General features: G+C 45.5%; 2 protein-coding genes across 2 annotated transcripts in view; one reads left to right on the top strand and one right to left on the bottom strand.

Annotated features, from left to right (window-relative positions):
• Window positions 1–21,606, top strand: part of COL10A1 (collagen type X alpha 1 chain) — a 107,879-nt gene extending 86,273 nt beyond the window's left edge. Inside the window, exon 3 of the mRNA XM_063917165.1 lies at window positions 19,615–21,606. Coding sequence (XP_063773235.1) covers window positions 19,615–21,479 — 1,865 coding nt within the window. The 3' untranslated portion in view covers window positions 21,480–21,606. The remainder of the gene's footprint in view (window positions 1–19,614) is intronic.
• NT5DC1 (5'-nucleotidase domain containing 1) overlaps window positions 1–26,197 on the bottom strand; it is a 702,933-nt gene that overhangs the window by 543,299 nt on the left and 133,437 nt on the right. The gene's annotated exons all lie outside the window — the stretch shown is intronic.

The raw sequence follows: 26,197 nt of genomic DNA, 5'->3' as shown, positions 1-26,197 counted from the left end.
ATAATATGTGTGGTGCACTAAAGAAAAAGTGTTGGTTTTGCTGTCAATAGCAAACTGATGGACATCGGCAGTGGTTTACTGTCTAAAAATACAGAATTGGCCATACTTTACCATCATATGTGAAGTTGCAAAGCCGACACTGTTGAAATGCTTTCAATCACATTTTTGCCATGTCGGAATGCCAGGATTTGACCTAACAGTGCCCCCCCTTCTGTTGACCTGTTAACTGTCTAAACTGCATACTGAAATCAAAGATACAGTAGTGACACAATAGTATGAAAAAAGAGAAAATATGGAACCAAGTAACACTCAGGCAGGGCCGTTTCTAGCCAATTTGGCTCCCAGTGCGAGATTTAAAAATGCCCCCCCCCCCCCCCCCATTCACATAAGAAAAAAATGTGCCCCCCCCATAGATATAAAGAGGAAAAGTATGCGTGCGCCGAAGGCGCGAGCGCTCCCGGCAAGGGGGCGTGACCTCATTAAAATGGGAAGAAAAACAATTATTCCAGCGCCTCCTAGCCACCTATTAAAATTGGTCGTTTATATCAAGATAGCAGCTCTCAACTGGACAGTACTGACCTGTCCACCAACAAAATAGCAAGAAAAAGGATAATATATTATCAGAGAGCGCATATAGTTATATATCTAATTTATTACATGCAAAAAAATAAAAATACATACACATATATAAAATTGATAAAGGACTCCCCCTACTGCAGCAGGTAATAAATTGGATATATAACTATATGCGCTCTCTGATAATATATTATCCTTTTTCTTGTCATTAAAATGGGTATGGCTTTGTTAAGATGGGCGTGACCTCATCTGATCTCATCATCACGGCCACCACAGGATAAAAAAAAAAGTCCCCATTTTACACATTGCGGCAGGCACTTGCCCCCATTTTACAAAGTACAACAGGTAAGAATCCCCATTTTACACAGTACAACAGGCAAGAGTCCCCATTTTACACAGTACAACAGGCACGTGCCCCCATTTTACACAGTACAACAGGCAAGTGTCCCCATTTTACACAGTACAACAGGCAAGAGTCCCCATTTTACACAGTACAACAGGCAAGAGTCCCCATTTTACACAGTACAACAGGCAAGTGTCAACATTTTACACATTGCGGCAGGCATGTGCCCCCATTTTACACAGTACGGCAGGCAAGTGTCCCCATTTTACACATTGCGGCAGGAAAGTGTCCCCATTTTACACATTGCGGCAGGCACGTGCCCCCATTTTACACAGCATGGCTGGCAAGTGTCCCCATTTTACACATTGCGGCAGGCACGTGCCCCCATTTTACACATTCCGGCAGGCAAGTGTCCCCATTTTACACATTACGGCAGGCAAGTGTCCCCATTTTACACAGTACAGCAGGTGGTGGTGGGGGGGAGGGAGAGAGAGAGAGGGAGAGGGGCTGACTTACATTTGAAGCGGTTCTTCCCGCTCTTCAGCCGCCTCTCCCTCGTCTGCACAGCGCTGGCCGGCTTGGCTCCCCCTTCTCCCTCCTCCCGAGTGCCCAGCTCGGGGGCGGGGTTTCGCGGAATGACGCGATTGCGTTGTGACGTCACAACGCAAACGCGTCATTCCGCGAAACCCCGCCCCCCGAGCTGGGCACTCGGGAGGAGAGGGGAGGGGAGTTTGAAAATGCTCAGGAGGTGCCGCAAGAAACGGCACTGCACTCAGAGGATGTCTGAGCAGGAGAATTCTGGAATACAACATCTGTGCAATAATGATGGAAGAAATGGCAGGCTAAGTACATAATAGAATCTCCTCATTCTAGTAAAAGGTGTTTATAGAGTTGTACCTTACTGTAAACTAGAACACTGCCTATGCAAATCCAAGTTGTGAGGAGGAACAATACGCAGTGCCCAGAAGTAGTAGATGTGGGGGCAGGGTGGGAACTCACATACAAATGTGACAGCACATGGCAGGTAGGCCACTGAGAGAGGGAGTCCCGCTGAGAGCAGGGAGCCAGGGATCTGCCTACACAGATAATCTGTTCATCAATGTTGTTTTGTTGTATTGTATAATAATTGGAAACATATTTTAATTAATTAAATAATTCAAGTATTATTTTATTATTAATTTACATTGTGCTCTGGTGATGCTTGTCATGACACCAAGGCCAAGTGTCCCTATTTTGCTAACACAACAACTTTCGCCAGGCACCAAATATTACTATTAAACAAAGTGGCTACCTTTTCTTGGACAATACATTTGACCCAGTATGTATGTGAAACAGTGTTCATGCTTATGCAAATATTTCAAACTATAAACAGAACATTTATTGTATAAAATACTATTCACTCAAAGACATTACAATATTAACAATAACACAATATTTAGTATATAGCAATCACAGATAAAGGGAAATTAATACTTTACAGAAGGATAAGCAGCACTCTCCCTTCTTTAGTATGGGTGATTGATTAAAGAGCATCTAATCCTATCACTATCGGAAAATTCCAAAGTATTGGTTCATGAAATTTCAGCTGAAGCTGTAACATCCATCCATTACTACTCGCTCAGAGACAGATGTTAGTAAAGCACTTACTATGAAGTAATACAGTGCATCCAGAAAGTATTCACAGCGCTTCACTTTTTGTTATGTTAGAGCCTTATTCCAAAATGGAATAAATTCATTTTCCCCTCAAAATTCTACACACAATACCCCATAATGATAATGTAAAAAAAAAAAAAGTCAGCTTTTTGCAAATTTATTAAAAATAAAAAACTAAGAAATCACATGTACATACATATTCACAGCCTTTGCTCAATACTTTGTTGATGCACCTTTGGCAGCAATTACAGCCTCAAGTCTTTTTGAATATGGTGCCAAAAGCTTGGCACACCTATCTTTGGGTAGTTTCACCCATTCCTCTTTGCAGCACCTCTCAAGCACCATCAGGTTGGATGGGAAGCGTCGGTGCACAGCCATTTTCAGATCTCTCCAGAGATATTCAATCAGATTCAAGTCTGGGCTCTGGCTGGGCCACTCAAGGACATTCACAGAGTTGTCCTGAAGCCACTCCTTTGATATCTTGGCTGTGTGCTTAGGGTCATTGTCCTACCGAAAGATAAACTGTCGTCGCCCCAGTCTGAGGTCAAGAGCGCTCTGTAGCAGGTTTTCATCCAAGAAGTCTCTGTACATTGCTGCATTCATCTTTCCCTCTATCCTGACTATTCTCCCAGTTCCTGCCACTGAAAAACATTCCCACAGCATGATGCTTCCACCACCATGCTTCACTGTAGGGATGGTATTGGCCTGGTGATGAGCGGTGCCTGGTTTCCTCCAAACATGACGCATGGCATTCACGCCAAAGAGTTCAATCTTTGTCTCATCAGACAAGAGCATTTGGTTTCTCATTGTCTGATAGTCCTTCAGGTGCATTTTGGCAAACTCCAGATGGGCTGCCATGTACTTTTCACTAAGGAGTGGCTTCCGTCTGGCCACTCTACCATACAGGCCTGATTGGTGGATTGCTGCAGAGATGGTTGTCCTTCTGGAAGGTTCTCCTCTCTCCACAGAGGAATGCTGTAGCTTGGACAGAGTGACCATCGGGTTCTTGGTCACTTCCCTGACTAGGGCCCTTCTCCCCCGATTGCCCAGTTCCGAGCTTCTTCCATTTACGGATGTTGGAGGCCAATGTGCTCATTGGAACCTTGAAAGCAGCATATATTTTTCTGTACCAGGTTTGTGCCTGTCTCAGAGGTCTACAGACAATTCCTTTGACTTCATGCTTGGTTTGTGCTCAGACATACACTGTAAAGTGTGGGACCTTATATAGACAGGTGTGTACCTTTCCAAATTATGTGGAATCAACTGAATTTACCACAGGTGGACTCCAATTAAGCTATCGGAACATCTCAAGGATGATCAGTGGAAACAGGATGCAGCTGAGCTCAATTTTGAGCTTCATGGCAAAGGCTTTAAATAGTTATGTACATGTGATTTATTAGTTTTTTATTTTTAATAAATTTGCAAAAATCTAAAAATAAATGTTTTCACATTGTCATTATGGGGTATTGTGTGTAGAATTTTGAGGGAAAAAATACAATTATTCCTATTTGTGCATACTTTCCGGATGTAATGTAGCAAAATTATCATTCCCATCAAATGATGCTTGCCGTTTAAACATCAACTAAGGATTTATATATTTGCTTACATTTGAAAAAAAAAAAATTCTATTTCAAATGTATATTTCTCTTGAAAAAATAGGATTTTACTTACCAGTAAATCTATTTCTCGTAGTCCGTAGAGGATGCTGGGGACTCTGTAAGGACCATGGGGAATAGACGGGCTCCGCAGGAGATAGGGCACTTTAAGAAAGCTTTGGATTCTGGGTGTGCACTGGCTCCTCCCTCTATGTTCCTCCCCAGACCTCAGTTAGAGAAACTGTGCCCAGAGGATATGAACAGTACGAGGAAAGGATTTATGTAACCTAAGGGCGAGATTCATACCAGCCACACCAATCACACCGTATAACCTGTGATAAACTACCCAGTTAACAGTATGAACAAGTAACATAGCCTCGGTTCAAGACCGACCAACTATAACATAACCCTTATGTAAGCAATAACTATATACAAGTCTTGCAGAAGAAGTCCGCACTTGGGACGGGCGCCCAGCATCCTCTACGGACTACTAGAAATAGATTTACCGGTAAGAAAAATACTATTTTCTCTAACGTCCTAGAGGATGCTGGGGACTCCGTAAGGACCATGGGGATTATACCAAAGCTCCCAAATGGGCGGGAGAGTGCGGATGACTCTGCAGCACCGATTGAGCAAACAGGAGGTCCTCCTCAGCCAGGGTATCAAACTTATAGAACTTTGCAAAGGTGTTTCACCCCGACCAAGTAGCAGCTCGGCACAGCTGTAGTGCCGAGACACCTCGGGCAGCCGCCCAAGAAGAGCCCACCTCCCTAGTGGAATGGGCCTTAACCGATTTAGGCAATGGCAATCCTGCCGTAGAATGCGCCTGCTGAATCGTGTTACAGATCCAGCGAGCAATTGTCTGCTTTGAAGCAGGAGCGCCAACCTTGTTGGCCGCATACAGAACAAACAGAGCTTCAGTCTTCCTGATCCTAGCTGTTCTGGTCACGTAAATCTTCAAAGCCCTGACCATATCCAGGGACTCGGAGTCAACCAAGTCCTGTGTAGCCACAGGCACGACAATAGGATGGTTCATATGAAAAGATGAGACCACCTTGGGCAGAAATTGAGAACGAGTCCTCAACTCTGCCCTATCCACGTGAAAAATCAGGTATGGGCTTTTATATGATAAAGCCGCTAATTCCGAAACACGCCTTGCAGAAGCTAAGGCCAACAACATGACCCCTTTCCAAGTGAGGTATTTCAACTCCACTGTTTTGAGTGGTTCAAACCAAGGTGACTTGAGGAAACTTAATACCACGTTAAGATCCCAAGGCGCCACCGGAGGTACAAAGGGAGGCTGAATATGCAGCACTCCCTTCACAAAAGTCTGTACTTCAGGAAGAGAAGCCAATTCTCTTTGAAAGAAAATGGATAAGGCCGAAATTTGGACCTGTATGGACCCTAATTTTAGGCCCAAATTCACTCCCGTTTGAAGGAAGTGAAGCAGACAGCCCAAATGGAACTCCTCCGTAGGAGCAGCTCTGGCCTCACACCAAGAAACATATTTCCGCCATATACGGTGATAATGTTTCAACGTCACATCCTTCCTAGCCTTGATCAGGGTAGGAATGACCTCCTCCGGAATCCCTTTTTCTGCTAGGATCCGGCGTTCAACCACCATGCCGTCAAACGCAGCCGCTGTAAGTCTTGGAACAGACAGGGCCCCTGCTGCAGCAGGTCCTGCCTTAGAGGAACAGGCCACGGATCTTCTGTGAGCAACGCTTGCAGATCCGGATACCAAGTCCTCCTTGGCCAATCTGGAACAATGAGAATTGTTCTGACCCTTCTTAGTTTTATTAATCTCAACACCTTGGGTATGAGAGGCAGAGGAGGAAACACATAGACCGATCTGAACACCCATGGTGTCACCAGAGCGTCTACCGCTACCGCCTGAGGGTCTCTTGACCTGGCGCAATACCTCTTTAGCTTCTTGTTGAGACGGGACGCCATCATGTCTATTTGAGGCAGTCCCCACCGATCCACGATCTGTGTGAAGACTTCTTGATGAAGTCCCCACTCTCCCGGATGCAGGTCGTGCCTGCTGAGGAAGTCCACCTCCCAGTTGTCCACCCCCGGGATGAACACTGCTGATAGTGCGCTTACATGGCCTTCCGCCCAGCGCAGAATCCTGGTCGCCTCTGCCATGGCCACTCTGCTCCTTGTGCCGCCTTGGCGGTTTACATGAGCCACTGCCGTGATATTGTCCGACTGAATCAGAACCGGTTTGTTCTGAAGCCACTCTTCCGCCTGGTGTAGGGCGTTGTAAATGGCCCTTAACTCCAGGACACTGATGTGGAGGCAAGTATCTAGGCTTGACCAGAGACCTTGGAAATTTCTTCCCAGTGCGACAGCCCCCCAACCTCGGAGGCTCGCGTCCGTGGTCACCAGGATCCAGTCCTGAATGCCGAACCTGCGACCCTCTAGGAGGTGAGCACTGTGCAGCCACCACAGGAGAGATACCTTGGCCCTGGGAGACAGGGTGATCCGTTTCTGCATATGTAGATGGGACCCGGACCATTTGTCCAATAGGTCCCATTGGAAAGTCCTCGCATGGAACCTGCCGAAGGGGATGGCCTCGTATGAAGCCACCATCTTCCCCAGAACCTTTGTGCAATGATGCACCGAAACTTTTTTGGCTTTAAAAGGTTCCTGACCAGGGCTATGAGCTCCTGAGCCTTCTCCACCAGAAGAAAAACTCTTTTTTGGTGTGTGTCTAGAATCAGGCCCAAAAAGGTCAGACGCGTTGCAGGTACTAGCTGGGATTTCGGTAAAGTGAGAATCCAGCCGTGCATCTGCAACGTCTTCACGGACAGAGACACGCTGTCCAGCAACTTCTACCGAGATCTCGCCTTTATAAGGAGATCGTCCAAGTACGGGATAATTGTGACTCCCTGCTTGCGCAGGAGCACCATCATTTCCGCCATTACCTTGGTGAATATTCTCGGGGCCGTGGAAAGCCCAAACGGCAACGTCTGAAATTGGTAGTGACAATCCTGTACTGCAAATCTCAGAATCGCCTGGTGAGGGGGGAAAATCGGAACATGAAGGTACGCATCCTTTATGTCCAGGGACACCATCCAATCCCCTCCCTCCAGGCTGGCGATGACCATTCTGAGCGAATCCATTTTGAACTTGAACCTCTTCAAGTACAGGTTCAGGGATTTTAGATTTAGAATGGGTCTGACCGAACCGTCCGGTTTCGGTACCACAAACAGGGATGAATAATAACCCTCTCCTTGCTGGAGATGAGGAACCTTGATTATCACCTGTTGAATGTACAATTTGTGAATTGCCGCTAACACTAGCTCCCTCTCTGACGGGGAAGCCGGCAGAGCCGATTTGAAAAACCGGCGAGGGGGCATGTCTTCGAATTCCAGTCTGTATCCCTGGGAAACAATCTCTATTGCCCAGGGATCCACCTGTGATTGAACCCAGACGTGGCTGAAAAGACGAAGACGTGCCCCCACTTGATCTGACCCCCCCCCCCCGGAAAGCCCCAGCGTCATGCTGTGGACTTTGCGGAAGTAGGGGAAGACTTCTGCTCCTGGGAACTAGCTGAGTGCAGCTTTTTTCCCTTGCCTTTACCTCTGGCAATGAAGGACGATCCTCGTACCTTCTTGTTTTTATTGGAACGAAAGGACTGCATTTGATAATGTGGTACCTTCTTAGAATGCTGCGGGGGAACATAAGGTAAAAAATTCGATTTACCGGCCGTAGCAGTAGAGACTAGGTCCGAGAGGCCTTCTCCAAACAACTCCTCCCCCTTGTAAGGCAATGACTCCATATGCCGCTTTGAGTCAGCGTCTCCCGTCCACTGTCGGGCCCACAAGAGCCGCCTAGCAGAAATAGACATAGCGTTTATTCTAGAGCTTAGTAAACAAATGTCTCTCTGAGAATCCCTCATATACAAGGCAGCATCTCTGATATGCTCCATGGTCATTAGAATGGTATCCCTATCTAAGGTGTCCATCTCCGTAGATAAGGAGTCTGCCCATGCCACGACAGCACTACAAACCCAGGCCGACGCCATGGCCGGCCTAACTATAGTTACTGAATGTGTGTAAATGTGCTTCATGGTAATTTCCTGCTTGCGATCAGCAGGATCCTTGAGGGAAGCAGTATCCGGAGAAGGCAGTGCCACCTTCTTGGATAAGCGTGTCAGCGCCTTGTCTACTTTAGGCGCAGATTCCCATCGTATCCGATCCTTCTGTGGAAAAGGATACGCCATAAGAATCCTTTTGGGAACATGGAGTCTCCTATCCGGAGATTCCCAAGCCTTTTCGCATAATTCGCTTAGCTCAAATGAGGACGGAAACGTGACCTCAGGCTTTTTCCCTTTATACATATGAACCCTCGTGTCAGGGACAGGGGGTTCCTCCGTGATATGCAAAACCTCTTTTATGGCAATAATCATGTACCTAATACCTTTTGCCACCTTCGGCTGTAATTTTGCATCCTCATAGTCGACACTAGTCAGTATCTGTGTCGGTATCTCTGTCAGCGACCTGGGATATGGGGCGCTTCTGAGACCCTGAAGGTCCTGGCACCACATTGACAGGCACGGACTGGCTACCTGACTGATCCCTAGCTTTAGCCTTGTCTAATCTTTTATGCAGGAGATTTACATTTGCATTCAAGACATTCAGCATATCCACCCAGTCCGGTGTCGGCGTTGCCGACGGCGACCTGACATTCAAGCACTTCCCCTAAACATTAAGCGAGCCTTCCTCATCAAACATGTCGACACACACGTACCGACACACTGCACACACCCAGGGAAACTTTTTCTGAAGACAGTATCCCCTGAAAGGCCCTTTGGAGAGACAGAGAGAGAGAGTATGCCAGCACACACCCCAGCGCAACAACCTGGAGACCAACACAGAATGCTTTTCCCCAGCAGCGCTGTATTATACTTTATTCCGCCAATTATGTGCCCCCCCTCTTTTTAAACTCCCTTCACCGTGTGTAAGCAGGGGAGAGTCCGGGGAGCTTCCTCTCAGCGTTCTGTGGAGAGAGAAATGGCGCTGGTGAGTGCTGAGGGAGAAGCTTCTGTCCAGCTCAAAATCGTGTAAAATGGCGGGGGCTCAATTATATACATGTACAGTGCCCAGCTGTACATGTATATACCTATTTGCCATCTAAGAGGTGTTATTATTGCTGCCCAGGGCGCCCCCCTGCGCCCTGCACCCATACAGTGACCGGAGTGTGTGAGGTGATGTGGAGCAATGACGCACAGCTGCAGTGCTGTGCGTTACCTCTGTGAAGCTGAAGGCTTCTGCCGCCTGAGAAGTCTTCTTGCTTCTGTTCTTCTGGCTCTGTGAGGAGAACGGCGGCGTGGCTCCGGGGGTGGACGCCCAGGACGAACCTGTGTTCACCCCCTCTGAAGCTAATGGTGTCCAGTAGCCGAGGAAGCAGATCCTATCAGTTAAGTAGGTCTGCCCCTCTCTCCTCAGTCCCTCGATGCAGGGAGCCTGTTGCCAGCAGTGCTCCCTGTGAAAAAGTAAAAATTCAAACAAAAATGCTTTCTGTAGCAAAGAACTCAAGAGAGCTTCCTGCAGTGCGCCCTTCATCCTCTGGGCACAGTGTAAAACTGAGGTCTGGAGGAGGGACATAGAGGGAGGAGCCAGTGCACACCCAGAATCCAAAGCTTTCTTAAAGTGCCCTATCTCCTGCGGAGCCCGTCTATTCCCCATGGTCCTTACGGAGTCCCCAGCATCCTCTAGGACGTTAGAGAAATCACTGTATAAAATGCCATTTTAAAACTACTTTAAATTGTTTAAAAAACTGGTTGCACATCACCAAGACTATACCCATTTCACATTTCAAAATACAGGTACACCACTGATAATTTGGCACCCTCGGCTCTGGCACTGTGCAGGACTATAAATTTTTCCGGATTATCAGTGGTATAAGTGACGGTGGTGTCAGTGGCATCCTAAACCCCCCTCCCCTGCAGCCTAATTCTACCCAGCATGCCTCTCACAGCCTAACTCTAACCGTGCAGCCTGACTCAACGCCTACAGCTGGATTACCCACCCACAGCCCGACTCGCCGCCGCAGCCTGACTACCCGCTCATAGCCCGATTCTCTTCCCCCCACTCCGTGCAGCCTAAATGAGTCTCCTGCTGCCTATCTAAACCTTCCTATAGCCTAACTTCCACCCACAGCCTAACCTCCCCCGGCACCATATGTGTCCAGATTAAGAGAAGCGCATGACAGCAGCGGCTCATACCTTGTTGGAGTAGGAGGGTTGCCACTGGCGATTGCCGGGTCTCCGCCACTGGGTTGGTTCACAGACCCTGGGACCCAGCACATGTGCAGTAGCAGCGGCGGTACTGCATGCGCAAAACCATGGCTTCTATTGACTGCACCAGCTGTAGTCCATAGAAGCCAACTAGGGCTGACGAGGCAGGGAGCTGGCTTCCACAGTAAGTCAGCTCTCTGCCTATCGCAGCCCGATCTGTCAGTCCCAGGGGGAGGAAACACCTCCGAATGGGACTGCCTGTAGTGTCTGTGACTGGCAGGTAGGACTTACAATAGGAAGTCACAGCCAGTCACAGTGAAGCCAGTGCAGTCTCACGTACTGTATCTGGCTTCACTGATAGTGAGCTTGGTGGTAGATTTTACCTGGAGCGGATGTAGTCCAGCAGCCCATAGGTAAAAACCGCCACTGGTGCCGGACCATCAGGTGCCGGATAATTGACGGTCTACCTGTATATCAATGTTTCCTGAAATGTCTTTCTTTTTTAAAATTAGTCTAACCAAGTGAAATTTATTTTGGTTAGTTTCTCACGACAAATTACAGATCATTGTTCTTCTTTTTCACATTTAATTACCTGACCTCATTCTGACACCTTTATTTAATTTCACTTTATGACCGGTCAATCATCATTAAGGAATAAAGTTCCCCTATTTAAAGGTCAGGTTGTTCATACTGTTCTTCAGGCTGTATGAAACGTTGCTGCTACTATAACTACTTGCTCGTATTAACTACCCATTCATTTCTATGTCATTGGATCTTTCTGGAACATTGGATCCCACTACACATAATACAGACAGACATCAGGTTTCTAAATGAATTTCCAAAGCATTCTTCCATCCTATTGAGGGTGAGTATACTACATAAATTCTACAACACAGTACCATTGGCTACATTCATCTGTACTATGTTGACACTTTGCTTCTCTTTCCGCGGAACCGCTACAAGATTAAAAAAAAAAAAACCTACAGGATCTGTTCTCCTTGTAAGCAAGTACCCCTGGCGAAATGTATGTTAAGGAGCTTCCTAGATGGTCCCGCTGTCTGCGCAGGGTGGGATGCCCGCTACACAGGATCTGTATGATTGTTAATGCTGGTATCTTTTGAAAGGGTTTTCTTGTGCATTTGCAGCAAACTCACTTACAATATGGGTTGGGGCTGGGAGATCGGCGGTCAGCATACCAACCCCGGGATCCCAGCATGCCGGCGGAGGGGGGTGGGGGTGGGGGCGGTCAGCGCAACAAAGCCCCTTGTGGGCTTGCTGCACTCACCACGCAGAAGGCTCGGTGGCTCGCTGCGCTCGCCACAGGTTCTACTCCCACTTTGTAGCTGTCGTGGACACCCACAAGTGGGAAAAGTCCCTGTCAGTCGGCATGCCGACTGTCAAGCTGATAAGAAGGCGGGATCCCGGCGTCGGCATGATGACCGCCGGGATCCCGAGCTCCAGTCACATGACCGGATCCCTACAATGGTACTTGGAGAACCACAAGTACCAGCATGTGGGGGATTGAAGGGCCTGCTGGTATCAATAGTCCTCCTTTTAAAAAAATATTAAAAAAGACAGGACACACATACTGTGAGAGTAAAGGTTTAATACAGTACACTCACTCATACTCATCTATTCCCTGTGTAGATAATGTCCCCTTCTCCAATAGAATCCATGGTAGTTGTAAAAAAACATTTTTTTATACTCACCTATTCCTTATGTAGATCAGGTCCTCTTTGTTCCATGAAGGCATTCAAGGGGTTAGAAAATAACAAACCGGTATACCCAAACCAACAGACTGTGTTAACACATGGAACTGCTCTCACGAATGCCTGACTCCACGTAACTGCAGGGCCGGTTCTAGGCCTTTTTGCGCACCGGGCGGGAAAAAGGGGTGTGGCTTCATACAGGGGGCATGGTCAGTTATGCCCCCTGAAATGCTGTGCGGTGCGCGATGACGTCATCGCGCACCGCACAGTAAAGGTCCTCTCCACGAAGGGAAACTAGACGCTACGCAGGGCCGGTGGAAGGTATCTCGGCACCCTAGGCAAAACGTAAGCCTACCCCCCCCCCATTCACGTGTAGTTACAGTAGTGACTCTTATTGATGTTGCGTCACACAGTAGTGCTTCTTATACACGTTACATCACAGAGTAGCGCCCCTTATTCACGTTATGCCACAGTAGAGCCCATGTACATTAAACCACACAGTAGAGTCAATGCACGTCCTGCCACACAGTAGTACTCCTTATACACATTATACCACACAGTAATAGTGCCCCTTATAACACTATTTGCCATAAAGTAATGCCCCCTATACATTATGTCACACAGTAATGCCACTTACACATTATGACACACACAGTAATGCCTCTTATAACATTATGCCACACAATAGTAATGCCCCTTACACATTATGCCACATTATAATTAGCTTGCGGTCCATGAGCTACGATTGGCTTGTGGATGGCTCCAGATTCAAAATGATGGTGTCGTTGTCTCACATAGCCAGTGCACCACCTATAAACATATATATATACACACACACACACACAAAACCTTTTTATAATAATACAGTATATCCATTTCATGAAAAGTGAGTGCCTATTATGTTTCTTTCTTTGATTATAGTTGTAAATGCTAGTTACACCCCTTTGTATATATTGATTTTGTGTACCGTATCCCCTTTCCTTTTATTAAAAGTATATATATATATATATATATATATAGTGGTCAAAGTGGAAATTTTGATGTGGGGGTATGGAAGAAAAGTAATGATTGCAATTATGCGTGCGCCTCTGGAAAAGGGGGCATGGCCTTCAGTGTAATTTACAACATCATATACCCCTTATACACATTATGCACCACAATAGTAGGACCCCTTATATTATCTAGTACTGGTGCCCCTATCACATTATACCACACAGTATGAGCAGAAAATCACATTACACCACACAGTATGAGACGAAAATCACATTATAGCACACAGTATGAGCCGAAATTCACATTTTACCACACAGTATGAGCTGAAATTCACATTATACCACACAGTATGAGCTGAAATTCACATTATACCACATGGTATGAGCCGAAATTCACATTATACCACACGGTATGAGCCGAAATTCACATTATAGCACACGGTATGAGCCAAAATTCACATTATAGCACACGGTATGAGCCGAAATTCACATTATAGCACACGGTATGAGCCGAAATTCACATTATAGCACACGGTATGAGCCGAAATTCACATTATAGCACACGGTATGAGCCGAAATTCACATTATGGCACACAGAATGAGCCGTAATTCACATTATAGCATACAGAATGAGCCGTAATTCACATTATAGCACACTGAATGAGCCGAAATTCACATTATGCCACATGGAATAGACAAAATTCAAGGAGAGTGACAGCTGGGACATAGGAACAGGGAGAGTGACAGCTGGGACATAGGAACAGGGAGAGTGACAGAGGGACAGGGAAAGTGACAGCGGGGACATAGGGACAGGGAGAGTGACAGAGGGACAGGGAAAGTGACAGCAGGGACAGGGAGAGTGACAGAGAGAGGGATAGCATGGGCATACAGTAGGGACTAGGGAGAAAGGCAGCAGGGTAAGCAGTGGCGTAACTTCAGCTCAATTGCCCAGAGGCAAGAACATTTTTGTGTCCCCCCCGCCCTTGCAAACAATTATTTGTATTTTACTGACTCCTTGCCCTGTGTGAGTGATAACCCCCCTTCCCCTGTGTGAGCCATGCACCCCCTCCCACACACACACACACTTCTCCTGTGTGTGTGATATCACCTTCTTCCTCCTTTTCTGAGACACAGAGACAGAGAGAGGGAGAGAGCGAGAGAAAGGGAGAGAGAGTGGGAAAGAGACGAGGGAGAGACATGGAGAGAGAGACAGAGATAAGGAGAGAGAGAAGCGAGGTAGAGAGACGCAGAGACAGGGAGAGGGGAAGAGAGATGAGGGAGAGAGGGAGATGAGAGAGAGAGAGATGGACGAGGAAGAGAGAGAGACGAGGGGGAGAGAGAGATGAGGGAGAGAGAAAGGCGAGGGAGAGACGGAGATGGGGAGAGAGGGGCGAGGGAGGGGAGACAGAGAAATAGATGCAAAGACAGGGACACGGAGGGGGTGATAGAGACAGTAGAGAGAGACAGGGAGAGACATGGAGACAGAGAAGCGAAGGAGAGGTAGAGAGATGCAGAGACAGGGAGAGATACAGGGAGAAGGAGAGAGACAGGGAGAGAGAGACGAGGGAGAGAGACAGATGGAGAGAAAGAGGGGGGAAAGAGAGACGTGGGAGACAGGGAGAGGGAGACAGAGATGGGGACACAGACAGGGAAAGGGAGAGAGAGAGATGGAGAGAAAGATGGGGAAAGAGAGACGCGGGAGAGAGACAGGGAGAGGGAGACAGGGAGAGAGAGACACACAGGGAGATTAGAGACAGAGGGAGAGAGACGCAGAGACAGGGAGACAGAGCCGGGAGAAAGAGAGAGACAGGGAGAAAAAGGGAACAGCATAGGGTGAGGTGCATGGAACCTTTGCCGCTCTGCGGGACTCTGAGTGATGAAGACGGGCACCAAGGGTGCCACACACTGGCGCTCCTCCTTATGTGACCGGGTGGCTGTGATCTCACCTCTAGAGTTTCCAGCACCAGAGCCGCAAACTTTCTGCACAGTCCACACTTACCCTCCCTCCTTGTCTGCCATGGTGCTCGCTGGTAGCTGCGGTGCGGCGCTTATTCTGGCCTCGCTGTCCGGACGATGTACCCCTCTCTCAGTCAGGGCGGCTAGTCGTGGGGGCATCTCCTCTCCGTGTCCCCGGTCTCCACTCTGCTCCTCCTACTAATGTTCCCTGCCTCCCCATGTCTCGCTTATTCCGCAGCCCTCTCAGCTCTCAGGCAGCCACTGAATGGCAGTGAGTGGGTCCTTTTATATGTCCCCACCCGAGAGGGGGTCTTTTAGTGACCCCTTCACCCTGCTGTGATTGGTGGCACAGCGGGTCCTATGACCGTGCGCTACTATTTCAAATGTGTTGCGGACCGGCAGCCAAGCAAGAGCGGTCCGCGGCAGATTTGAAATAGTAGTGGCGCCGTGGTCAGGAGCGAGAGCTCGATGCGGCGGGGGTCTTCAGACACAGTGCTCGAAGAAGTGCCGGTATGCCATACCGTTGAATACCGGTCCACTTCGAGCACTGTGTGTGTGTGTGTGTGTGTGTGTGTGTGTGTATATATATATATATATATATTTTATATATATATATATATATATATATACACACACATGCTCAAGTTCAGAATCTGGTATTCCCTTTACATCTACATGGATAGTGAAACTGGTAGCCCAGGGGGTCCCACATTCTGATCTTGAGTGTGTGTGTGTGTATATATATATATATATATATATATATATATATATTATTGCTGACTGTGGCTGGGACTGTTCGTGGCTATGGGAGTAATTCCAAGTTGATCGCAGCAGGAAATTTTTTAGCAGTTGGGCAAAACCATGTGCACTGCAGGGGGGCAGATATAACATGTGCAGAGAGAGTTAGATTTGGGTGTGGTGAGTTCAATCTGCAATCTAAATTGCAGTATAAAAATAAAGAAGCCAGTATTTACCCTGCACAGAAACAAAATAACCCACCCAAATCTAACTCTCTCTGCACATGTTATATCAGCCTCCCCTGCAGTGCACATGGTTTTGACCAACTGCTAAAAAATTTCCTGCTGCGATCAACTTGGAATTACCCCCTATATGCTGAGGATGTAGTTGCAGGAGGTGGAGCCGGCCAGGGTCAGGTATCTACCACTTAAGGGTGCCAGGAGCAGGGGGGCGGCCAACAGTTGGTGGCAAGCCGCAAATGGCGACAATTGAAGGAGCGTGGAATGCTGGGGGCAGCGATCGGACCTCCCTCTCTACGGCTGCAGGGGGAGGAAGGAGAGAATGCTGCTGCCTGTCCGTATTTAGGACACAGCAGCATCGCGCTGCTGCTCCTGCTTGTTGCCGGGGTCCATCAGCAGAGGGGGCGCGGCAGACGCAGCTCACGCTGGCCGGGGTCCATTAGCAGAGGGGGCGCGGCAGATGCAGCTCATGCTGGAAGGGGGTTGCCAGGGTCCATCAGCAGAGGGGGCGCTGGCCGGGGGTGACTGATTGAGGCGGCTGCGGGCTGCGGCTGGTTAGACCCACACTGCGGTCGCCGCTAGCTAGCCCTTGCTGCACGTGAAGATTTTAGATAAAACTAATTCAGGAGGGATGTGCCGCCCTCCAGTGGCCGGCGCTCATAGGCAGCTGCCTAAAGCTGCCTAATGGTAGCGCCGGCCCTGACGCTACGCGTCTAGTTCCCTTCACAGCAGGACACCAGGACACAGCGGGCAGCGGGGGGCACAGGAGTAGCGGATCTTGCCATGGTGCGGCGCCCTCCAGAAGGCGGCGCCCCGGACAAAAGTCCTGCTTGCCCGTGGCAAGATCCGCTACTGCGTAACTGCTGTCACTATGATGATTGACACCCGTCTATACAGGGGCGTCTTAAAAGAGGAGGGGGCCCGTGTACAGACTCCGGGTGGGCCCCCTCCTCTCCACAGCGCCATAAGCTCCGGCATTGTGCTGGAGTCTACTGCGCATGTCTCTAGAAACATGGCGCCTGCCATGTTCCGGAGACAAAATTTGTACTGCACAGTGGCCATTTTGGATGTGATATTCTGTCGTAACGGCTGCGGCTACAGCGCACGACGCTGGACTCCGGAGAAGTAAGTATTAAAATATGGGTGCAATGTGTGCACCGTCCTGGACCCAGGGGCCCGTGTGTACCCATGTGTACCCATGATAGAAACGCCAATGCGTCTTTAGTTACGTATATGTGAAATCCCACATACTGTCTGCAGCAGAGTGGTTCAGTGGTAAATGTCATTCTATTTTTTTTTTAACAATAATCCTGTTTTAGTTTCAGTTTGTTATAAAAAAAAACTGGTAGTACAATTGGTGAATTTATAGAATATTGAATGAGTATACTATTTATTTTAAGGACAGTGGATAGCTGTTTGTCTGCTTGCTTCACTTTTATGGAATTACAGTTGATGTAGTCTAAGAACAGTGAACAGTTAAACCTTGAATTTAACCTTCACAGTCCGACCAAATATTAAGTTATTAGCCACAGTATTAAACATCAAACCATTCTATTTGTCAGTCTCATGTGTACAAAAGCTGTAACCACATACTCTGCAATTGGCACAGTACTATAATATAGAAACTTCCATAATGAACCTTCCGAATGTCCTTATGTCAAGCCTAGAATACAAACTTGACCCAAAACAATACAGAAAGCAAGCCTTTGCTGCAAGTGTTATAGCTATGCATTTTGCAGTGCTTTAAAAAACATATAAAAGAAAACTTTCAAAGTTACAGTATAAAACAGATCACATACTGTACATTAAAGTATGAACATTTTTCCCACTAACATTTAATTAAGAAAACTGTGTTTAAAACATGATAAGGTTCAAAATAACTGGGAGCATGTATATACATTATTGGCACCCTTGAATTTTAAGTGTAACTAGTACAATAGTTTCAGAAATAAATGAAAATGTACCAATATCGTATCATGGGAATATTATAATATGATGTCCAAGGTCATGAACTAAAAAAATAACCTTTTCAACTTACAATATGACCTGAACAGTATTAAAGACAGCACTACTTAATATTTGGTAGCATAGCCCTTGGCAAATAATGATTGTCACCAAACATTTATTGTAGCCATCTATAAGCTTCTTGCACCTGTCTGTAAGTAGTTTCTCCCACTCTTTCACTACAATTTGTTGGAGCTCTTGTATATTTCCAGGAATCCTTCTCCCAATGACAAATCTTAGCTTGTTTCCTTTTTAACCATTCTTTTGTGCTTTTGGATCTGTTTTGGGTCTATATCGTGCTGGAAGACACATGAACTTTGACCCAAACCTTTTTTTTTTTTACACTGGGAAGTACATTTTGTTACAGTATGGCTTGGTAATCTTCCGACTTTATGATTCCTTCAATACAGTGAAGGCCTGCAGTATCAGCAGCCCAAACCTGACCCTCCCCCCCCCCCCCCCGCCCCCACAGCCTAACCCTAGCCCTCCCCGGAGGTGCCTAAACCTAACCCCCTTCCCGCCGCCTAACCCTCCCCCTGTAGCTTAAACCTAACCTCCCCTACCCCCCGCCGCTTACCTCTCAGACAGTCTGGCACACACTCATTCGAGATTCTGGCACCAGGCTTGTGACCCTAGTCGAGATCCGGTGTTGGCATTCCGAGTAGTGTCGGGAATTCGGCATTGGTATTTTGACTGCTGGGATCCTGACCAGATCGCAGAGACAGTAGCAAAGGCAAAGGTGGTATGACAAATCCTGATTTGCTCCATATTTTCTGTTTGGTTATGAGCTGGGCACTCATGTGAGAACTTCTAAATAAGATTGTTCAGTCTGCCCATTAACTTAATGATTTTTTTGTGTTATACGTGCATCAATAATAGTTTGAACTAACTGAATGTTTCACTATTACAAGAAAAACACAAAAAAAAAAACATTTTAGACACTTTTAAACTAGCATCCAAGGAGATAGAAAATAACAAACCAATATACCCAAACCAACAGACTGTGTTAACACATAGAACTGCTCTCACGAATGCTGGACTCCACGTAACTGCTGTGTTATTCCCGGGTTGAATACCGGGTCAGGGTTAGTGTGAATGAGTTGCCGGGTCGATGCTACCAGAGACCTGTTCACTACATAGGGAGAGGCAGTGCGGAGATAAGCTCATCTCCCAGTGCCGCCTCCGCTCTCTGCCACAATAGAAACCCGACCCGGCATATTGCCGGGTCAGGGAGCCAGATGTTAAGGTCTAATACCGGGTCCCACCCTGTAAGGACCAGTTTCCAATTCCCGGGTGGGACCCGGTATTTGCGATGTGAAAGGGGTATAACAGGCCCCTGGTGCTCTGGTCACTTAGCCAAGTGTCAATTGATTCTGTCAAATTTGATTATTCACATGTATGGCCTAACTTTAAAGCTATGATGTCCCTGTTAAAAGCAACAAGGAAAACAAGACATAATAAGCACCATTATAAATGATTCATGTCATTTGTTTTTATTTTCCATTATACACAAGATACTTTCTATTGTAATTTCTAAATACAGATTCCTCTTTTTCTTTTAGTTTTTCCAAGTGAGTCAGAACAGGGGCCACCGGGGCCCCCTGGACCCATTGGCCCAAGAGGATTACCTGGCCCATCAGGACCTCCAGGAAAACCAGGTTATGGAGCACCTGGGCCACAAGGAGCTCAAGGAGTGCCTGGGCCACCAGGATTTTCCTCCATTGGAAAACCAGGACAGCCAGGTCTACCTGGAAAGCATGGGGAGCGTGGATTTCAAGGAGAAAAGGGTGATATTGGGCCTATTGGTCTACCAGGACTAAAAGGTCACCAAGGGCCACCAGGAATACCTGGACCTGCTGGAATTTCTGCAACTGGAAATCCAGGTCCTCAAGGAGCAGTAGGAAACCCCGGGCCAAGAGGTACACCTGGATTTAAAGGTGAACCTGGCATGCCTGGTATTAATGGAATAAAAGGTCAAAATGGTTATGGAGTTCCAGGTCAACCAGGTGAGAGAGGACCTCCAGGTTTGATAGGGCATCCAGGGCCACAGGGTCCTATTGGTATTGGCAAACCTGGTATAAATGGTGTTCCTGGACAACCAGGAAAATTAGGTGACAGGGGTTTACCAGGTGAACCAGGAATGCAAGGACACTCAGGGCCCCAAGGACTACCAGGACTGCCTGGGCCAACAGGATTTGGTAAACCTGGAATAAATGGAGCACCAGGACTACCAGGGCCTTCTGGACAAAAAGGTCAAACAGGATTACCAGGCATGCATGGCCCTCAAGGAATACAAGGTTATGGAAAGCCAGGTTTACCAGGAGTGAAAGGGCAAAGAGGACTGGAAGGGATCCCTGGTAATCCTGGTATGAAAGGTGATCAGGGACCAATTGGTATTCAAGGACAGCCGGGGTTAGCGGGGTTGCCAGGATATGCAGGCTTGCAAGGCTCTAGAGGCTTTCCAGGAGAAGTTGGTTTACCAGGTCATAAAGGTGAAGTTGGTCCAAAAGGTTCGCCAGGAGTTCCTGGTCCTAACGGTGAGAGAGGTTTACCTGGAATGGATGGAAAACCAGGGTATACAGGTGAGCCAGGCCTTGCTGGTCCTAAAGGGCTGCCGGGCACTCAAGGTCAAAAAGGAGAGAAAGGTTTTATAGGACCACCCGGTTTGCCTGGAATAGTTGGCCCAGCAGGCCCTAGAGGAGAAGTAGGTTACAATGGCGAACAAGGATCAAGAGGCGCTACGGGCATACCAGGTATGAGAGGACAAACAGGAGCAGCAGGAATTCCAGGTCTTCCTGGACAGAAAGGTGAAAAAGGTGTGCCTGGTTTACCAGGCCCAGCTGCCATTGCAGTAAACGGTATACAAGGACCAATGGGACCACCTGGAATCCCTGGACCAAGAGGAATTAATGGCGAGCCTGGATTACCCGGGCAACCAGGTCCACCAGGCCAACCAGGTCACGTAATAATGCCACACCACATGCCAGATGGCTATGCAAAATCAGGGCAAATTCAAAGTCTTACAGAGATTCGGTTATCTGCATTTACTGCTATTCTCTCTAAAGCCTTTCCAGCAGTCGGTGTACCAATAAAATTTGACAAGATCTTATATAACAGACAAAATCACTATGATGTCCGAACTGGAATATTTACATGTAGGATACCAGGACTCTATTATTTTGCTTACCATGTACATGTAAAAGGCACAAATATTTGGGTGGCACTGTATAAAAATGGTACACCATTAATGTATACCTATGATGAATATAAGAAAGGATACATTGACCAGGCATCAGGCAGTGCTGTCATAGACCTAACTGAAAATGATCAAGTTTGGCTTCAGTTACCTAGTGCAGAATCAAATGGCTTATATTCTTCTGACTATATACATTCATCTTTCTCAGGATTCTTGTTTGGTCTAACATGATAAAGCATTCATACATTTCTTTTTTTTATTATTACTTTGAAATACATTGGGGGGTTTTGTTACAGGACAAAATCTATAAAATGCTACAAAAAATGCAATAAAATACATTGCATTTTTGAGACTTTAGATGCATGAATTTTTATTATGTTAGGTTTAATAGATATTTAAATTAAAACTTTCTGATTTGAAATACCCTAACTGTTGAAAGCTACATTTTCAAAGGCCGTTTATGTCAATTTTTGTATTTTGCTATATTGTTTCGCTAAAGGAATGTTAGAGAAATCTAGATCTATAATAATGATACACTGTGAGCCTTTACATAGCTGTTTTGTCCGTAATAATATTTAAAGCCAAATGAGCCATCTGAACAACTTTCATTTTTCTTAGATAACAAGTTACTCTTACTGTATCTATTGAAAATTCCATTAATCTACAGTATTTACTATTTTGAATCATAGGATAGTCATATGACAGTGGTAGAAACATTGTAATTATTCTACTAGAAACATGATGTACTTGAGAAAAAACTATGCTGAAAAAGAGGAAAAAAAGAAAGTTGAACGAACTAATAGGAATTTGGATACAGAAATTCTGGGGAGCTTCATAGCTAGACTTAACAAAAACAAACAAAATCCTGACCAGTTAAAAACACAATTAATATGATAATAGAATGCATTAACTTTTACAGCAATAATCAGAGTTTTATACTTTAGATATAGTATATTGTACAATTACCAAATTATTTTGTTCAGATAGTTGCTTTCGCCTTTATCTCTGACATTATAATAGGGATTAAAACTTTACAATACATTTCACAATAAACCAATACTTATTTTCCAGATGTACTGTACTTTACATCACTCTTACTTATAATTTTAATTTCTCGTCAGTTTCAAAATATAGCATGTTCAAGTGGAAAGCAAAGATTATTTTAAAAATGATCCAGTTTATTCAAAAGATGGAGTAATGTTAATTACGATAAACTACAAAATGCTCATTTAAAACTAAATAGCATTTTCAAGAATTTACAGTATTAACCAGTAATGTATCCTCTTTTATTTTATTTTTCTACAAATAAGGAGCCAGCCTTTGCATATTTTGCATTCTACTCCAATAGAAAAGACTAACATTTCTAATATTAAGAAACTATGAAGATGAAAAGAAAATAGGCACTTCAAGAGATAAATGTCAGTTTTGAGGAACACAGCCTTTAAGCAGAATGTCTTACAAAATTGTTTAAAAAAAAGAAGGAAAAAAAAAGAAGAAGAAACATTAAATTTGCCGCTACACAGTTAGTATACTATAATTTAAATCTTAGGGGGGTATCCAATTACCCACGCTAGTGCCACGGCTGTGAAAAATGGGTGTTTTTCACATTTTTTTTAATCACCTCTATCCAATTAGATTGTGCGAAAACACCCCTTTTTGTGTGAAAATACATACAGTGGGGCAAAAAAGTATTTGGACAGCCACCGATTGTGCAAGTTGACCCACTTAAAAAGATGAGAGAGGTCTGTAATTTCCATCATAGGTACACTTCAACTGTGAGAGACAGAATCTGAAAAAAAAACAGGAAATCACATTGTATGATTTTTAAACAATTTACTTGTATATTCTTGTGGAAAATAAATATTTGGACACCTACCAAGCAGCAAGATTTCTGGTTCTCACAGACCTGTTACTTCTTTAAGAAGTTCTTCTATCCTCCACTCGTTACCTGTATTAATGGCACCTGTTTGAACTGGTTATCTGTATAAAAGACACCTGTCCACACCCTCAAACAGTCAAACTGCTACCTCTCCACCATAGCCAAGACCAGAGAGCTGTCTAAGGACACCAGGGACAAAATTGCATCTCTGCACAAGGCTGGGATGAGCTACTCGACAATAGGCAAGCAGCTTGGCGAGAAGAGATCAACTGTTGGCGCAATTATTAAAAAATGGAAGAAATACAAGATCACTGACAATCTCCCTCGACCTGGTGCTCCATGCAAGATCTCACCTTGTGGGGTATCAATGAGCTTGAGAATGGTAAGGAATCAGCCCAGAACTACATGGGGGGACCTGGTCAATGACCTCAAGAGAGCTGGGACCACAGTCACAAAGGTTTCCATTAGTAACACACTACGTCGTCATGGATTGAAATCCTGCAGTGCCCGAAAGGTCCCCCTGCTTAAGCCAGCACATGTTCATGCCCATTTAAAGTTTGCCAGTGACCATCTGGATGATCCAGAGGAGGATTGGGGGAATGTAATGTGGTCAGATGAGAGCAAAATCAAACTTTTTGGTATAAACTCAACTCGCCATGTTTGGAGGGAGAAGAATGATGAATGGCATCCCAAGAACACCATACCCCTGTGAAGCATATGGGTGGAAACATCATGTTTTGGGGCTGCTTTTCTGCAAAGGGGACATGACGACTGATCCGTATTAAGGAGAGGATGAATGGGGCCGTGTATTGTGAGATTTTGGGAAAAAACCTTCTCTCAGTAAGAGCATTGAAGATGGAACGTGGCTGGGTCTTCCAGCATGACATTGACCCCAAACACATCGCCCGGGCAACTAAGGAGTGGCTCCATAAGAAGCATTTCAAGGTCCTGGAGTGGCCTAGCCAGTCTCCAGACCTCAACCCAATAGAAAATCTGTGGAGGGAGTTGAAAGTCTGTGTTACCCGGCGACATCCCCAAAACATGACAGATCTAGAGAAGATCTGCATGGAAGAGTAGGCCAAAATACCTGCTACAGTGTGTGCAAACCTGGTCAAGAACTGCAGGAAACGTTTGACCTCTGTAATCGCCAACTGAGGTTATATAACAAAGTATTGAGTTAAACTTTTTGATTGTCCAAATATTTATTTTCCGCAAGAATATACAAATAAATTGTTTACAAATCATACAATGTGATTTCCTAGTTTTTTTTTCAGATTCTGTCTCTCATAGTTGAAGTGTACCTATGATGGAAATTACAGACCTCTCTCATCTTTTTAAGTGTGTCAACTTGCACAATCAGTGGCTGTCCAAATACTTTTTTGCCCCACTGTAGGTCCTGCGATAAGTTGTGTGTATTTTCGTGGCATTTATAGCAGATTATGCTGATGCACGCAAAGCATAATCCCTGATAAGACTGCATCTGGGATAAATGCTGGGTTATCAGGGCTAACTGGATAGTCCCCAGCGATACAATTAGAAGTACTAGAACCTAGCAGGTGCTTCACAGGTCTGATTCAGCTTTTTCATGTGGTCCGCAACGCCCTGCTCTTTCCACAGGGTTGGGTGCACAGCTATTTCTATGCTTTAGATCTGAAGCCCAAAGAACACTTATGGGTCATTCCAATTGCGGGTGATGTTTTCGCCCCTGCAAATTAGTGTGGAAACAGCTGAACTTTACTGTATCTTGGACTAGCACAATTTTGTTTGCAGCCCCACAGGGCTGTGTATAAAATTTAGTGAATTTGGGGGGAGATCAGGCCCTGAGGGGTGCAAGATATGGTGCCTGCTTGCCCACGCCATTGCAACAGCAACTCATACACTTCACCCACAACTGTATTGACCCCATACATTGCCAAGGACATCAAGTTTAAATACTGCTCTAACACCTGAGAGTTGCAAGAGTTTTAGGCTTCCTTATTATACTCCATAGTTTCTGTGTACTTGATCCTATGTTTCACTCAGTGTGCTACTTATAGCACAGTTCGGATGCCTCCTGAATTCTCAGTTAGACCTCGGCTTGTGACCTGACCATTGTTTCCTTTGGTAAGACCTCTCTGTGTACTAATCCTGTTAACTGACAACTCTCTAGTCTTCCACGCTAGGAATAAGTTCAGGGGGCCATGAACTCCTTAACAAAACTCCTTGTATGGATCACTGGTGATTATCAATGGTGCATTTTAGGCAGTAAAAATCTTAGCTAGTAGATATAAATCTGCCTTTCTGAGCAATTATTATGACATATGAATATTCTGGAGCAAAATAAGCTTAAGGATCTTCCATCACATAAATGTTTCACCCATCAGCATACACTAACCACAAACTTTATTTAGTTTTAACGGATAATGGAGTTCATACTTTCACTAGTTATAGATTTTGCTCATATATGGAGCATTGCCTTAAATATACTGTAAAGGGCACGTGTGCATGGGTAGAAACCATGCAAAACATTCTACTTTTGGCAGCAGTGTTCAGGGCATTTTAATTAGTCCAAGTGATTTTACTATCCGTAGGGGAAGATTCAGTTAAGCTAAAGTGGTGGCACCAATTCAATTAGACTGTCCTTCAATGAGCATCATGCACGGAAAAGGCCTATTTCAGATGCGATGCTGACTGTGAGAATTTCCAGTTGAATTAATGGCATTAGTAGCAGTAAAACGATGTGCAATGCAACTCACACTTAATTGAATTAGCCCCGTTGTTTAAGTACCATTTTAAAAAATAAAATAAAAAATAATGTTTAAAGAAAATAGCATCCATCCTTTTTTAGCTTCTATGATGAATATGTTAAATATATAAATTGAATTTGTTTTTCAAGATAATATATTATATTGTTTTTTACCTTAAAGATCATTTCATGTTCCATTTTAGATATAGGAACAAATATGTAAAAAAGAAACCCATCTAACAACTTCCCTGGACAATACAGGTTGAGTATCCCTTATCCAAAATGCTTGGGACCAGAGGTATTTTGGATATGGTATTTTTCCGTATTTTGGAATAATTGCATACC

The sequence above is a fragment of the Pseudophryne corroboree genome, chromosome 4, assembly GCF_028390025.1.
Source record: "Pseudophryne corroboree isolate aPseCor3 chromosome 4, aPseCor3.hap2, whole genome shotgun sequence".
NCBI lineage: Eukaryota > Metazoa > Chordata > Amphibia > Anura > Myobatrachidae > Pseudophryne > Pseudophryne corroboree.
The sequence above is the reverse complement of the archived record's forward strand: the minus strand, read 5'-3'. Positions and strand labels throughout refer to the sequence as shown.